The sequence below is a fragment of the Oncorhynchus mykiss genome, chromosome 26 (genome assembly GCF_013265735.2).
Source record: "Oncorhynchus mykiss isolate Arlee chromosome 26, USDA_OmykA_1.1, whole genome shotgun sequence".
Classification (NCBI taxonomy): domain Eukaryota; kingdom Metazoa; phylum Chordata; class Actinopteri; order Salmoniformes; family Salmonidae; genus Oncorhynchus; species Oncorhynchus mykiss.
This window is the reverse complement of record NC_048590.1, coordinates 29161408-29174858: the sequence shown is the minus strand read 5'-3', so window position 1 is coordinate 29174858 and position 13451 is coordinate 29161408. Positions and strand designations below refer to the sequence as shown.

The 13451-nt window shown below is 44.9% G+C and overlaps 1 protein-coding gene across 5 annotated transcripts in view; it reads right to left on the bottom strand.

Annotated features, from left to right (window-relative positions):
* LOC110506586 (furin-1) overlaps positions 1–13451 on the bottom strand; it is a 108995-nt gene that overhangs the window by 18394 nt on the left and 77150 nt on the right. For all 5 annotated transcript variants that reach the window (XM_036964201.1, XM_021586313.2, XM_036964202.1 and 2 more), the window contains exons 5-7: positions 11763–11891; positions 11489–11565; positions 1624–1712 (exon numbers count right to left, since the gene is read on the bottom strand). In XM_036964201.1, coding sequence (XP_036820096.1) covers positions 1624–1712; positions 11489–11565; positions 11763–11891 — 295 coding nt within the window. The remainder of the gene's footprint in view (positions 1–1623; positions 1713–11488; positions 11566–11762; positions 11892–13451) is intronic.

Genomic DNA, 13451 nt, shown 5'->3' with positions numbered 1-13451 from the left:
TCACAGTGCCATCCGTTTTGTCACCAAAGCCCCATATACTACCCACCACTGCGACCTGTATGCTCTCGTTGGCTGGCCCTCGCTTCATATTCGTCGCCAAACCCACTGGCTCCAGGTCATCTATATGTCTTTGCTAGGTAAAGCCCCGCCTTATCTCAACTCACTGGTCACCATAGCAGCACCCACCCGTAGCACGCGCTCCAGCAAGTATATTTCATTTGTCACCCCCAAAGCCAATTCCTCCTTCGGCCGCCTTTCCTTCCAGTTCTCTGCTGCCAATGACTGGAACGAACTGCAAAAAATCACTGAAGCTGGAGACTCATATCTCCCTCACTAGCTTTAAGCGCCAGCTGTCAGAGCAGCTCACAGATCACTGCACCTGTACATAGCCTAACTACCTCACCCCATATTATTTATTTTTATGCTCTTTTGCACCCCAGTATCTCTACTTGTACACTCATCTTGTGCACATCTATCACTCCAGTGTTTAATTGCTTTTTTGTAATTATTTCACCACTATGGCCTATTTATTGCCTTACCTCCGTTATCCTACCTCATTTGCGCACACTGTATATAGACTTTCTCTACTGTACTATATGTTTGTTTATTCCATGTGTAACTCTGTTGTCGTTTGTGTTGCACTGCTTTGCTTTATCTTGGCCAGGTCGCAGTTGTAAATGAGAACTTGTTCTCAACTAGCCTACCTGGTGAAATAAAAAATATTTATTTATAGAAGTGGGTATTTCTACTCACTTATTAACAGGCAGCTGCCGGACTGGGCCAAGCCTGCGGGTAGGTCACACACACACACACACACACACACACACACAAACTGCTGTTCCTCTGCTTCACACTCCTTTACGCCTGACAGGGCACCCTTGCTGCAGTCTTGGAAGGACTGTGGTTGGTCAGAAAGTTTCTGTCCTCTGAGTGGGGAAGGTGAGCAGAAGCTGCTGCTCATTAACCATCTCATTAACACGCAGCTTCCAAGGCAGACTGTTTAATCACTGCCCAGTGTGGAGTCTACCTTTATAAAGGAAGTAGTCGTGCTGAAGAGGCTGAATGCAGGAGGCATACAATGTGAAACTTCTACAGAATTTATTTTTCTACTAACTGAATAAGACTTGTATGTATGTTCATCGTTTAAATGAGACAGTACTACTCCAGACAGTAGAGAAGTGGCGGCAGACAGCTATTGGATGTGACCAATAAGGACTAAAACTATGAGTTGGATTTAGCCGGGCTGTGACAGCTGGAAACATGCAGCGGTATGGAGAGATAAAACATGCAGAGGGGTAATGAGATGAGAGCATGAACTGACTGGATAAAAGAGATGGCTCTAATTAAAGGGATTACACACGCTTACACTGAGGCATGGACTCAGAGGAGTCACGCTGCACACAGATTATCACACACACCTAATGTTCATAGAGCCTCACTGTCATCTCGGGCGAGAAGTGGAGGAGGAAGAGTTACCCTTGAGCAACTCCTGCTCAAACTGAGCTCAGAATAGTACGGATGCAGCACACGTCTTAGCAGTCAGAAAACGTGAAGAATTGAAAGATAAAATGGAGGAGAAACAGAGAAAGATGACATCAATCACTCTGTTCTACGGTACTGTACCTCCAATCTTGGCGTTGTAGGCCACTCCGACTCCACAGATCCCATTGTTGGCCATCGCTGCCACCTCCCCTGCACAACGAGTCCCATGCCTGGAGGGAGAAAGAGGCAGAGAGAGGGAGGGAGGGAAAGAGAGAGAGAGAGACAAAGAACGAGAGAGAGAAAACGAGCAAGAGTGAGCAAATGAACGAGAGAGAGAACGGAGGGAGGGAGAGAACGGTGGGGAAGGAGAGAATATATGTCCTCATCTTGATGTGATTTACCCAAATAAACACAGTGTACATTAGCTACAAACTACATAATTGTCTCCAGGCAGTGTGCATTATCTATGAATGGAGCTCTTGGAGAGAGTAAATTAACAGATACAGGAGGTTGTGTAAGAATGCACTCCCTGCGATACTGTGGCCATCGACAAAAAACAAACTCATGTAGACAAGTCCTTGGCTCTGGCTGCCTCTCAGCTGTTCCGACTCAGCTGTAGCCCAGAGAAAAACAGTCAGTCAGTCAGTGAGCGAGGGTCATGAAACACTAGACTGTTCCCTTCCAGCAGGCCTGACCATGAGTCTGGGGCTGCGGGGCCTGCCGGCAGCAAGGAAAGGCAAAATGAGCTGACATGCTACCATCTTACGGTGGGGGAAACAAATTAGATTTGCCATTTCCACAAAAGGGCTTTTCATTGGGTCTGTGCCTCTCCGGTTTGAGCTCTCCCTCTCAGCGCTGTAGGGGATCGGTGGGAGAATGTGGACCACCACATTCCAGTCAGGTTCATTCCTCCGCTCGCTTTGCACCACCGGATGGACACGGACACTAAACGTCCTCCAAACCACCAGCTCCCCAGGACAATCAGTGGGAGCGTATAATGCCAGGGGTCGGATACACCAGATCAGCAGAGAGCAGCTCCACTGCCAAGGAAAGCAGCCCAGCCAGCAGGCTCCCATTCAGGGTGAGTAAATAAACCAGTACTATGGTGTTCTATCATAGCCCACAGGAAATACCCTAGTGGGCTGAGAGAGACTGACACCCTCCATTGATAACTTGCATGTGGTCTCAGCATGTGGCTCTATGGAGCACTGTGACTGAGCCACCAGAGCTCTATGAAAGCAGCAGCATATGCAAGCTGTTAGCCATGGCCCTCGATGAGCAATTCAAGAATATGAAAGGGACTTAATGCCTCCAGTACCTCTCTTATAGTGGGACATCTTCTAACTGCCATTTAATTCTGGGGGGTCAGCTGTACTCAAACAACCTCCGCAACACTTTAACCTCATTTATCCAGGCCTGACTGATGGGCGTTAGGCTAGGCTAATGTACTCCATTAAACCCACAGGATGAAGACCAGGCCCCATTAAACAAGAGGATCAGAGAGCGCTGCACTGTGGATCAACCAATCCATCTGAGATCTCTTTAGACGTGGCTATGAGCTGTGAGTCAAAGATTAATGTCAGAGTTACCCGAGTGCTCAATGTCCCACTAACAAGTGTCATGGAACCTGGATTAACTGCAGGACCAGAGGGCCTTTTAACGACATGCTTGAATGGTGAAGGGTAGAAGGTGTAGAAGTAATTCAAAGAAAATTCGAAGAACACATTAAAGAATGACACATTTTTCAGAGTCATATCTGCCTCTGACAAATACATATCCACGTAGGTCTATCTGACACGTTCTTCTGGCACGTGATGTTGCTAGGGTAAAATCAAAGGATGTGGAAAATATCCCAATCTGAACATCTTCCAGAATCCAAGACGTGCAATCCTTTTGATGCAAAATGTTCTTTCCACGAGACAAGGGCATTTTGATCCATTTGCACCACTAAAGGCATTTGAACATTTCTAAAAAGGTTGAAAATGATCCAGGAGAGACCATTTGGTGTCTCTCATGGTGCAAGACATCCCAGGGTCAGGAATCCCACAATGGTGGGAAGTCGACTGGCCAGCAACGCAGCACAGCAGCAGTCCATCTCAGAGCCACACAATGTGCTTATCTGACCTCCTCATTCAGAGAATGTGGAGGACATAACTGGTTGGGTCAGCAGCCCAGTCAATCACATCCTCCGAGTGAGTGGACCTTTACAGACTGTGGGTTGCTGCTCCAATGGAGAGGGAAAAAAGCAAACATGCCACGGTCATCCAGTTTGGTCTAGGGTGAAAGTGGGCTTTTGGAGGTGCTGGAACTGCTGAAGAAATGGTTTATGAAGTCTTCTTTAAATGAGGAATGTACACTGACAGACTGGCCAGGTGAATTCAGCTGAAAGCTATGATGCTTTATTAATGAAATGTGTTAAATCCACTTCAACCAGTGTAGATGAAGTGGAGACAGCCTGAATTAACCTAAGGTCTATTTTTCTCAATTTCCGCCTGACTGACGTGCCCAAAGTAAACTGCCTGTTACTCAGGCCCTGAAGCCAGGATTTGTATATAATTGGTACCATTGGAAAGAAAACTCTGAAGTTTGTAGAAATGTTAAAATAATCTAGGAGACTAACACAATAGATATGGTAGGAGAGAATACAATTAAAAACCAACCAGATTTTTTTGGGGAGAGCCCATGCTCTTCCAATCGAACATATAGGGAAGAAATGTAATCTAGCTCCCAGTATGCAATTCCTATGGCTTCCACTGGATGTCAGTGGTCTTTGGTCAAGGTTTCAGGCTTGTTTCTTCCCAAACAAGGAAGAATTATGAGTTTTAGTACTGGGATACAGACTTGGAAATTAGTCTATGCGCGCGACAAAGAGGATGCGTGACGAAGAGGACGCGCACCTGCTAATATCGTTTTCCTATTGAACATACTTCTTTCCTTGTGAAATATTATAGTTGAATTACATTTTAGGGTATATGAGGATTAGATAGAAATGTATTTTGACTCATTTTAACCAAGTTTAGCGGTAGCTTTTTGGATCCCTTTCTCTGCATGTTGAACGAGTGGATTACTCAATTCGATAGCACCAACTAAACAGACTTTTTGGGATATAAAGGAGGATTTGATCTAACAAAACGACACTACATGTAGCTGGGACCCGTTGGATGACAAATCAGAGCAAGATTTTTTAAAAGTAGGCAAATATTTAAATCGCTATTTGTGAATTTATGAAACCTGTGCTGGTGGAAAAATATTTTAATGTGGGGCGTCGTCCTCAAACAATCACATGGCATGCTTTTGCTGTAAAGCCTATTGTATATCGGACAGTGCAGTTAGATTAACAAGAATTTAAGCTTTTAACCGATATAAGACACTTATGTTCCTAAATGTTTAATATCCATCATTTTTATAATTATTTATCTGAATTGCTCTCCCTCCAGTTTCACTGAAAGTTGTCCTGCTAGTGGGACGCCTATCCCTGAGAGTTAAAGAAAGATTTTTAAGCCATGAGACAATTGAGACATGGATTGTGTATGTGTACCATTCAGAGGGTGAATGGGCAAGACAAAAGATTTAAGTGCCTTTGAATGGGTTATGGCAGTAGGTGCCAGGCATACCGGTTTGTGTCAAGAACTGCAAAACTGCTGGGTTTTTCACACAGTTTCCTGTGTGTATCAAGAATGGTCCACCACCCAAAGGACATCCAGCCAACTTAACACAATTGTGGGAAGCAGTGTCAACATGGGCCAGCATTGCTGTGGAAAGCTTTCGATACCTTGTAGAGTCCCTGCTCCGATGTAATTGCCCCCTTACACTCTAACTGGTTGTGCCACCACTGAACGCAAATGCTTCCTGTAGTTGTTGATCAGTCTCTCACATCGCTGTAGAGGAATTTAGGCACACTCTTGCATGCAGAACTACTTTAACTCAGCGACATTATGGGTTTTCAAGCATGACCTGCTTGTTTCAAGTCCTGTCATATTGGGATTAGGTCTGCACTTTGACTAGGCCAATACAAAACTTCAAATTTGATTGTGTGTTTTGGATGATTGTCTTGGGTTAATATTATGTTCCAGGCTTCCAGCCAAATAACCACTGGTGGTTCAACCAGCTGGCCAGAGTCACGGTCACTTCCAACTAATTTCCTGATGCAATGGAAGCACACAAACAAAAATAACATTCCCAAGATTTTCTATGACAATGATTGGTTTACAGTCATTTAGCAGATGCTCTTATTCAGAGCGATTTACAGGAGCAAGTAGGGTTAAGGGCCTTGCTCAAGGACACATTGACAGATGTTTCACCTAGCCAGCTCGGGATTCAAACCAGTGACCTTTCGGTTACTAGGCCAATGCTCATAACCACTAGGCTACCTGCCGCCAAATTGAATTTCAATTGATTCAATTTCCTGCATTGCCTCAGCCTGGCATTGACATGGGATTGAACCCAACCTTGTGGTGTGGTTACAGAGGTTGTAACTGAGCAGAGCTCTGGTGTAGGCTATACGAGGGGGCTCAGATGAATTGGCCTATCAAAACACACTTTGCTCCACTCTGGCAGAACAAAGTGACGTCTCTCACTCCCACAGGGGAGGAGGGCGGCATCTCTCATCAAGTCACAGTGAGATAAATTAACATCACAGAGCCTTAATATCCCCCTGACACACAGTCTGGACTGATCTGACACACTGGCAGCCTCACTTACCATCAGTCACAGACCAGAGGACAGAAACTCTACTTTATATAACTGCTATAAAGTGTGCAGTTAAAAAGCCTTCCATAAAACAACCATCAATGATATATAATATAGATTAACTAAATGTACTTGCTTGGGATCAGACACTGACTCATGTGAGTGGGTCGGCCTCCATCTTATATTTCATGAACGAATACACTGACTCTCAACACAAAGACTCTGAATCGCACCGTGCTGGTATGATAAACTACAGTATGTAGAGAGGAGGTGCATCATCAGTAATAGATTATAGTTATCCCTTCAGTTTTATTCAACGGTTACTGTTTGTAATGAGATCAGCTCTGATCCAATCCCTGGACCATCTGTTACAGGCAGGTTGAATAACAATTTGTATTGTCTGTCTGTCTGTCTGTCTATCACACACACACACACGATGGTCTCATATTTGAGGTTAAAAATAGTGGCTACAGTTCCGGACTTTCTGTGGCTAAAGATCTCTGCTTATGTGCTGGATTTTTTTATAAGGTAGCTGCTGCCCACTCTGCTGCCTTCGTAGCTGCTGCCCTAATTGTGTAACAATCCTCTGTAGTCTCCACACAACAGTGATATTTATCTAGAGGGATAAGAGCAACAAAAAGCAATGTCAATGAGTTGAACACAACAGGCATTATCTGATTACAGACACACATGTCTGGAGAGAAGACTGAGACTTACACACAGCTACAGCTGGCTGCCAGCCCAAAGCTAACCATTGGATTAGCATTCATTCAAAGAACAGACAGCCCTACTTGCATCACATCACTGTGTGGAGGAAACACCTTCTACTCAAAGATTCTTAAACAATGACTCAACTAAAAGCAGACAGGCAGTGTCCAGGCACTCCGATACACCCATAGGGTAATACCTCACCAAAGTCACGTTGAAACAGACTAATTCTGAGTAATTGCTCTAATGTAGTCTGGAAGATGGGCACAAATCTTGGATCAGCTCCCCAATCCTAGGCTAGAACTCAAAACTGACATTGAATTAGACCAAGTGTTAATTTTCCTTTTATGTAATGACGTTGGGTCAATTGTCTTCGTCCTTGCTTTAATTGACAACTGCAGTAGGTCAAACAATCCATCTCCGTCAGCTGGCCGTTCCTCCAAGCAGAATTTACCATTAGGTATGGATCTAGGATGAGCTTACCGTGCCCAAAACATCACCCGCAGGGGGATTACGAAAAAATTAAAAAAAACTTTAAGCACAGTGTGAAGGGGAAACTCCTTCCTTCCTTCCTTCCTTCCTTCCTTCCTTCCTTCCTTCCTTCCTTCCTTCCTTCCTTCCTTCCTTCCTTCCTTCCTTCCTTCCTTCCTTCCTTCCTTCCTTCCTTCCTTCCTTCCTTCCTTCCTTCCTTCCTTCCTCTGGACTGCAGTTGAGCAGGAAATGAGGCTGGTCCCCAAGGAGCTGCAAGTCAGCCTGACCAGAACTACTGGAGCAGAGACAAGGCCATCTCCAGTCTTAACACCACCGACAAAGCCAGTTTTCAACTGAGCTGGCCAGAAAGTAATACATAAAGGTAAACTGAGGATAGGATACTGTAGACGGTGTTGGAATGATAAACTATGAGAGGAACGAGACAAACCTCCCAGAAGTTTGGACTAACTTAACTGAAGGGCATATTAAAATAAAACAAGAAAGCTGATTTCCATGGTAAGCTAAAACAACATTATCATTGTGCTGTGAGAATGCTGATTTTGCTTTCTCCTTAGCTGGAACTCATATTTCATAGTTATCAGTTTCGATAGAACATGGCTCCCATACTGGTGTGGAACTGGAGTGCTGAAACCATAAGGCTACAGTTTGATGAACTTTCGGGATGATGCAGCCAATTTGGTGCTCACATCCCCATGGCAACCAGCTGCCTCCTTAAAGGTCTTAACATTATCATAATAAATGTTAATACAAGGGGAAACCACAGGTGGAACTTCCATAAAGACACAATATTTCAAACGGAGCCAACTGTTAAAAGAACAGAGATTAAGACAAATATTTTTATGTGGGAAAAACTACAGGTGGAACACTTTAGAGGTTTCCTACAGAGCAGAAACACAGTGCTAACAGCCATTACGTCCTTTCAGGTCATACATAAAGTTACACCTATTATCGTTGCGTAACGTGATGAAACTTCCTACGACAGGTCCAAGCTGTAAAATACCGTACAGTCCACTGAAGTCCTGCTTCAAAATCCAAAATTACACCCTACTACTACTTTTTAAATGATGCCAAAAGCAGTGCACTACATAGACAGACTACTCAAATGGAACCCTAATTCCCCATCTGAGAGCTCTTCTCGCTCAGATGCCATATTGGGCTATTGATAGCTTGACAGGGCGCTCCTTCCACGCGCTGTTTTTCCCTAACCTGAATGAATTACTGAGAAGAAAATCATTTGTGCTCTCTGAGGCTGGGCCATTGGCCCCAGCTGATCATTAGCCTGCCTGCCCAGAGGTAAATCTGGACAACTGCTCTGGCCCCGCTCCTACTCAATCAGCTGACTAATGAGTTGACCTACAGGACAAAATGTCTCTCAGTGTTTATGGAACAGAGGCAGGGGGGGAATACAAAGCAAACATCTTGTGTAACTAATCTGAGACGCTGTAAAATGAATCAACCTGCGTTGTTCTGTTGAGTGCTCCTGATTTAGAGCCTTCCTCCCAACACTGACGACCGGTCACATTAGGAAGAGGGATTTAATGTTCCAGAGAAATGATGGGCTGTAATGAAGAACAAGCGTTCTCCTCCTCTAACTGATAGCAATGTTTGATAAGTCAGAATGCAACCTTATATAACATCAATTGAACTATTTTCCTTGGCCCCTGCAGCCTTGTTACAGACACAAACGTGTGTGTACTAGACATTTCATGCTGTGTGTACACAACCTGACATGACAGCGATACAGTGGAAACTGAAAGCAAATACTACACAAACACACATGCCTCCTGTTACAAAGCAAGAGCTCTTTCTTGCACTAACAGACACAGAGCACTGGCACCCTGGATGCCTGAGAAAAGGTGGTCAGATGATCACCAACACTTACTGCTACCAGCAATATCCCCAATGTTCACCCAATATACAGCTACATTGCTGTGTGTGTGTGTACAACTACAGTACAGTTAATCTAAGTTTCTTGTCCTTGATGGTATCTTGCAGCAAGCCAACTTAATGTAAAGCACGATTCAAACTCCCTGGCTCTTTTTAATTAAAATATGAATAACATGATATCAGCCATAGTACAGCAGTTACAGCACCGTGTGATAAAATCAACTTCCTCCAGGACATAAAAAAAAATACATCAAGTCCCCTTCCCACTGCTTTACCAAAATACCTCAAACAACAGAAAAGCCTCCGTTGGCTAAATCAATTACAAGAGAACCTCAGTTCAAATCTTATGGAGATTATCCTGCGCTAGACTTAGCTTTAAAGCCTGCCACTCCCAGCTGAGGATGGGCATTTTGGGAAACATTTGATGCATAAAAATAACCCCCCCCCCCCCCCCCCCCCCCAATTCCAATTTTAGCTCACAGCAGAGGCCCCTAGAGAGACTGATCCTCCTGTTCTAAGACAGTATGGCTGCAGAGCCACAGGGCCAGATCACATGTTGACTTGAGAATCACGGGGCTGAATGGCCACATTGCTGCAGAGGAGCGTTCCTCAGGCAGTGGAAGAAAGGGAGCTTTATGGAGGTGAACAGAGCTGGGCTTTCTGCAGGGAACAGACCCTTACACAGCCTTACAGAGCTCCAGCCTGCCTACAGGGTGTTTACACACACGCCTACACCAAACCGACGCAGTTACACACACCTCAGTCCTGCCACGGGGAAGCGAGGCAGAGCTGGGCGGCCGGAGATAAGGGCTGGGGTGAGCTAGGCAGGGAGGAGAGGACAAGCCAGGAGGATTCTCAGTCCAAAGGCATTTACTGCACTGTGTGTGGGGGATAGGGGAATCAACTGTCTGTTGGCTGTGTGTATGCTGGGGGAATAATAATGTATGGCTCTGTGTGTATGCTGGGGGAATCATAATGGATGGCTCTGTGTGTGTACGCGTGTGTGTGGTAAGTGGCAGAGCTCCATTGGCGTTGGCTCTTACTCCACCGTTTCACTTTCTCGCCTTGACCGCAGGAGGCTCAAGACCTATGGCTATACACACTAGCGTAGGAAGTAATGTATGCACTGTCATTTTACTTGAGGCCATCTCCATCTCTCCTTACACCAGTCTGGCCTCCATGTGGACAGTGCCTGCTCCAGACCCATGCAGTCTCAGTTGGAGACCTTTGATTTCCACCAGCATCTAACTATAACCCTCTTTGCCTGTCATCACCAAGCATGGTTAGCCTCAAGATTAAAAAAAGGGTATTTGGCTAGCAGCCCGAAAACAGCAGATTACGGAAAATCACACATTTAAGTCAGAAAGGGGAAGCATGCAGGGGAGCAGAACGAGAGGAGCAGGCCTTTCCAGAGCCAGGAGATTTGTTGTATTCGTTAACGCTGATGAAATTAATTCGATCAATTCAGGGCAGCAGAGAAGACATTGGGGCGGTAGTAAACAAGTCTTAATGCCATCTGCTCAGGCCACTGCAGTAAAGCTGCTTTCTTCACAAATTCACTTAATCCCAGGAGATTTACTCCACTTAACTAGGCCACAGAAATGCCCTGTTAGCAGCTGGGTGATTTAAGACTCTAAAGCACATGTTTTTGCTCTCGATTGGGGGGAGACCCAAAACCCATTGACATGTTTTCCAACCCTCTAAGAGTCTACTACTTCAATCTGTCTCCCGGCTTATTAAAATAACTCAACTGTCACATTCATTGAGTGCATGTCCCTTTCTCTTTTCACTCAGAAAAGCTCTGCTCTAACAGCTGACAGACCTGGACCCAAGCCAGAGTGACGGTGCCCATAACTCACTCCATTACCCCCCCCCCAGCTATTCCAGATCTTTTCCTCTGTCTCTCTTCAATAGAACCACACACCCAACTGACTGCATGAGAAATGACAGTATTTTTTATGAGGACACCACAATGAAACAACCTATTCATGTAGAGGCGTGACGATTCCCGTGTAATGCGTTAAGTATTGCCTAATATAAGAACCATCCTACACGTCTCTTCTCTCAGAACTGAATCATAATGTGGCATGGGCACACGCCGTGACTCGTATTTCCATGTTAATCATGCATTGACGTCAATGGTAGATTTGTATAAAGAATCAAGTTAGGCACGGGGAGAACAAATTCTGCTGTCACTGAAACAGTGTCTTTTTTAAAATCAGGGTCTTACCGGTTGTCGTTGAGTTGTGTGTATCGTGGCTGAGGGTCTGGATCTCCGTCGTTCACATCATAGCTGGCGTCTGGGTCCTACATGCAGACAGAGACAATCAGAATCACTCATTATGATAAGAGGAGTAAGAGTAAAAGTCTAGGGGTGAATACCAATAGTCCAAAATGGCCTCCTCTCCTCATCAACATGGATCATGGAAAGGAAGCCACCTTAAACTATTGAAATGCAGCAGCCCCAGCCTTGAAGCCAGGGGTAAGATGACGGTGATACTCACATAGTTTGATATAAGGTCTGGGTGGTTCTTCTCTATACCATCGTCCAGGATGGACACCACCACTCCCTTCCCAGTGTAGCCCAGCTCCCATGCACCTTTAGCATTCAGGTCACGATGATTAGCATTGTACTGTGGAGTAGAAAACACCAAGAACAGTCAATGGAGTCTAAAGATCCATTACAAGACACACGTTAAATGACAAAAATTATCAAACTTATATCTTTGCATCATCAAATTAAGCAATATACCACAAACCCCTGAGGTACCTTATTGATATTATAAACTTATTACCAACGTAATTAGAGCAGTAAAAATACATGTGTTGATACACGGTCTGATATACCACGGCTGTTAGCCAATCAGCATTCAGGGCTCGAACCACCCAGTTTATAATTGTTTTTATGAAATGAAAAAAATATACCGCGATCATCTCCAACAAGAAATATATAGATGAGTGTTTGGGTGGTGTGTCAGACTGCATTAGACATCAATCATAACAGAAAATGACTAAATCCCCACGGGAGGCAGACGGCATCCTGTGGCACCAGACAGGCTTACAACATCCTGTGGTGCTAGGCAGACAAAGACAGACAGGCTCGTCACTCAGCATGTAGCATCAGTCCCAGACCAGAACACGTCTCTCATCAGAGCCACCCCGAGGGTCTCTGTTAGTGGGCAACCAGCCACCAGGGTAATGGTACAGAGACTTCTACACAGGCCTTTTGGTATTCTCTCCACATCATACTTGACCATTGGTCAAATACCATGATTGAGGCCTTGCAGTTCACAGCCATTTCTCTAAAATGCTGCCGCAAATTTAATATAATTTGTCTGAAAAGCGTCCTACTATTTTCCTCTCATCCAAGGCCTTCGGTGTCAGATACCACACCCCTTCGGTGTCAGATACCCCTTCGGTGTCAGATACCCCTTCGGTGTCAGATACCACACCCCTTCGGTGTCAGATACCACACCCCTTCGGTGTCAGATACCACACCCCTTCGGTGTCAGATACCACACCCCTTCGGTGTCAGATAGATCAAAGCTTTGGCCATGGTTGTGTGGATCCATCTCACTCAGAAAATCCTGATTAAATCTGGAAATTACCCTGAAAATTCTCCAGGCTCTTGTAATGGTCTTGGACATTGGTATTTCTGTATTTTTCCTATACCTAAATTGACCGCTTACTGCATTAAATATTGGCACATGAACAAACTGTCCTGCCTTCGTAATCTCACACTGTGCCTTGAGCTTTTTTATTTATTTATTTTTCATCCATGAGGGACAGACCAGTGATATGAGCTGCGGTCATACATAAGAATAAGCAGAGGAAGTAGCAGCAAAGTCTATCCATGTCCTTATCATAGAGACACAGTGTAAACTGACGACAGATACTTTCTGCCACCAAGAATCACCTGGGCTCAGGCTCTCAGACTAGGCTCTCAGACTAGGCTCATATAGCAGCACCCCATCTAGAACACTGTTTTGCCTGACTGCACCCTTGTTACATGCACACTACACCTACACCCTTATTCACACCACACTACAACATTATACCTTTGCTACAGCTACATGCTCCCACTAAAACTAAATACCCTTTTTACACTCCTTACACCCTCACAACCTTCTCATTGCATACTCTCTACTCCTCGTACCTCACTCCACAGTAGCCTCTAACCGCAAGCAGCACCA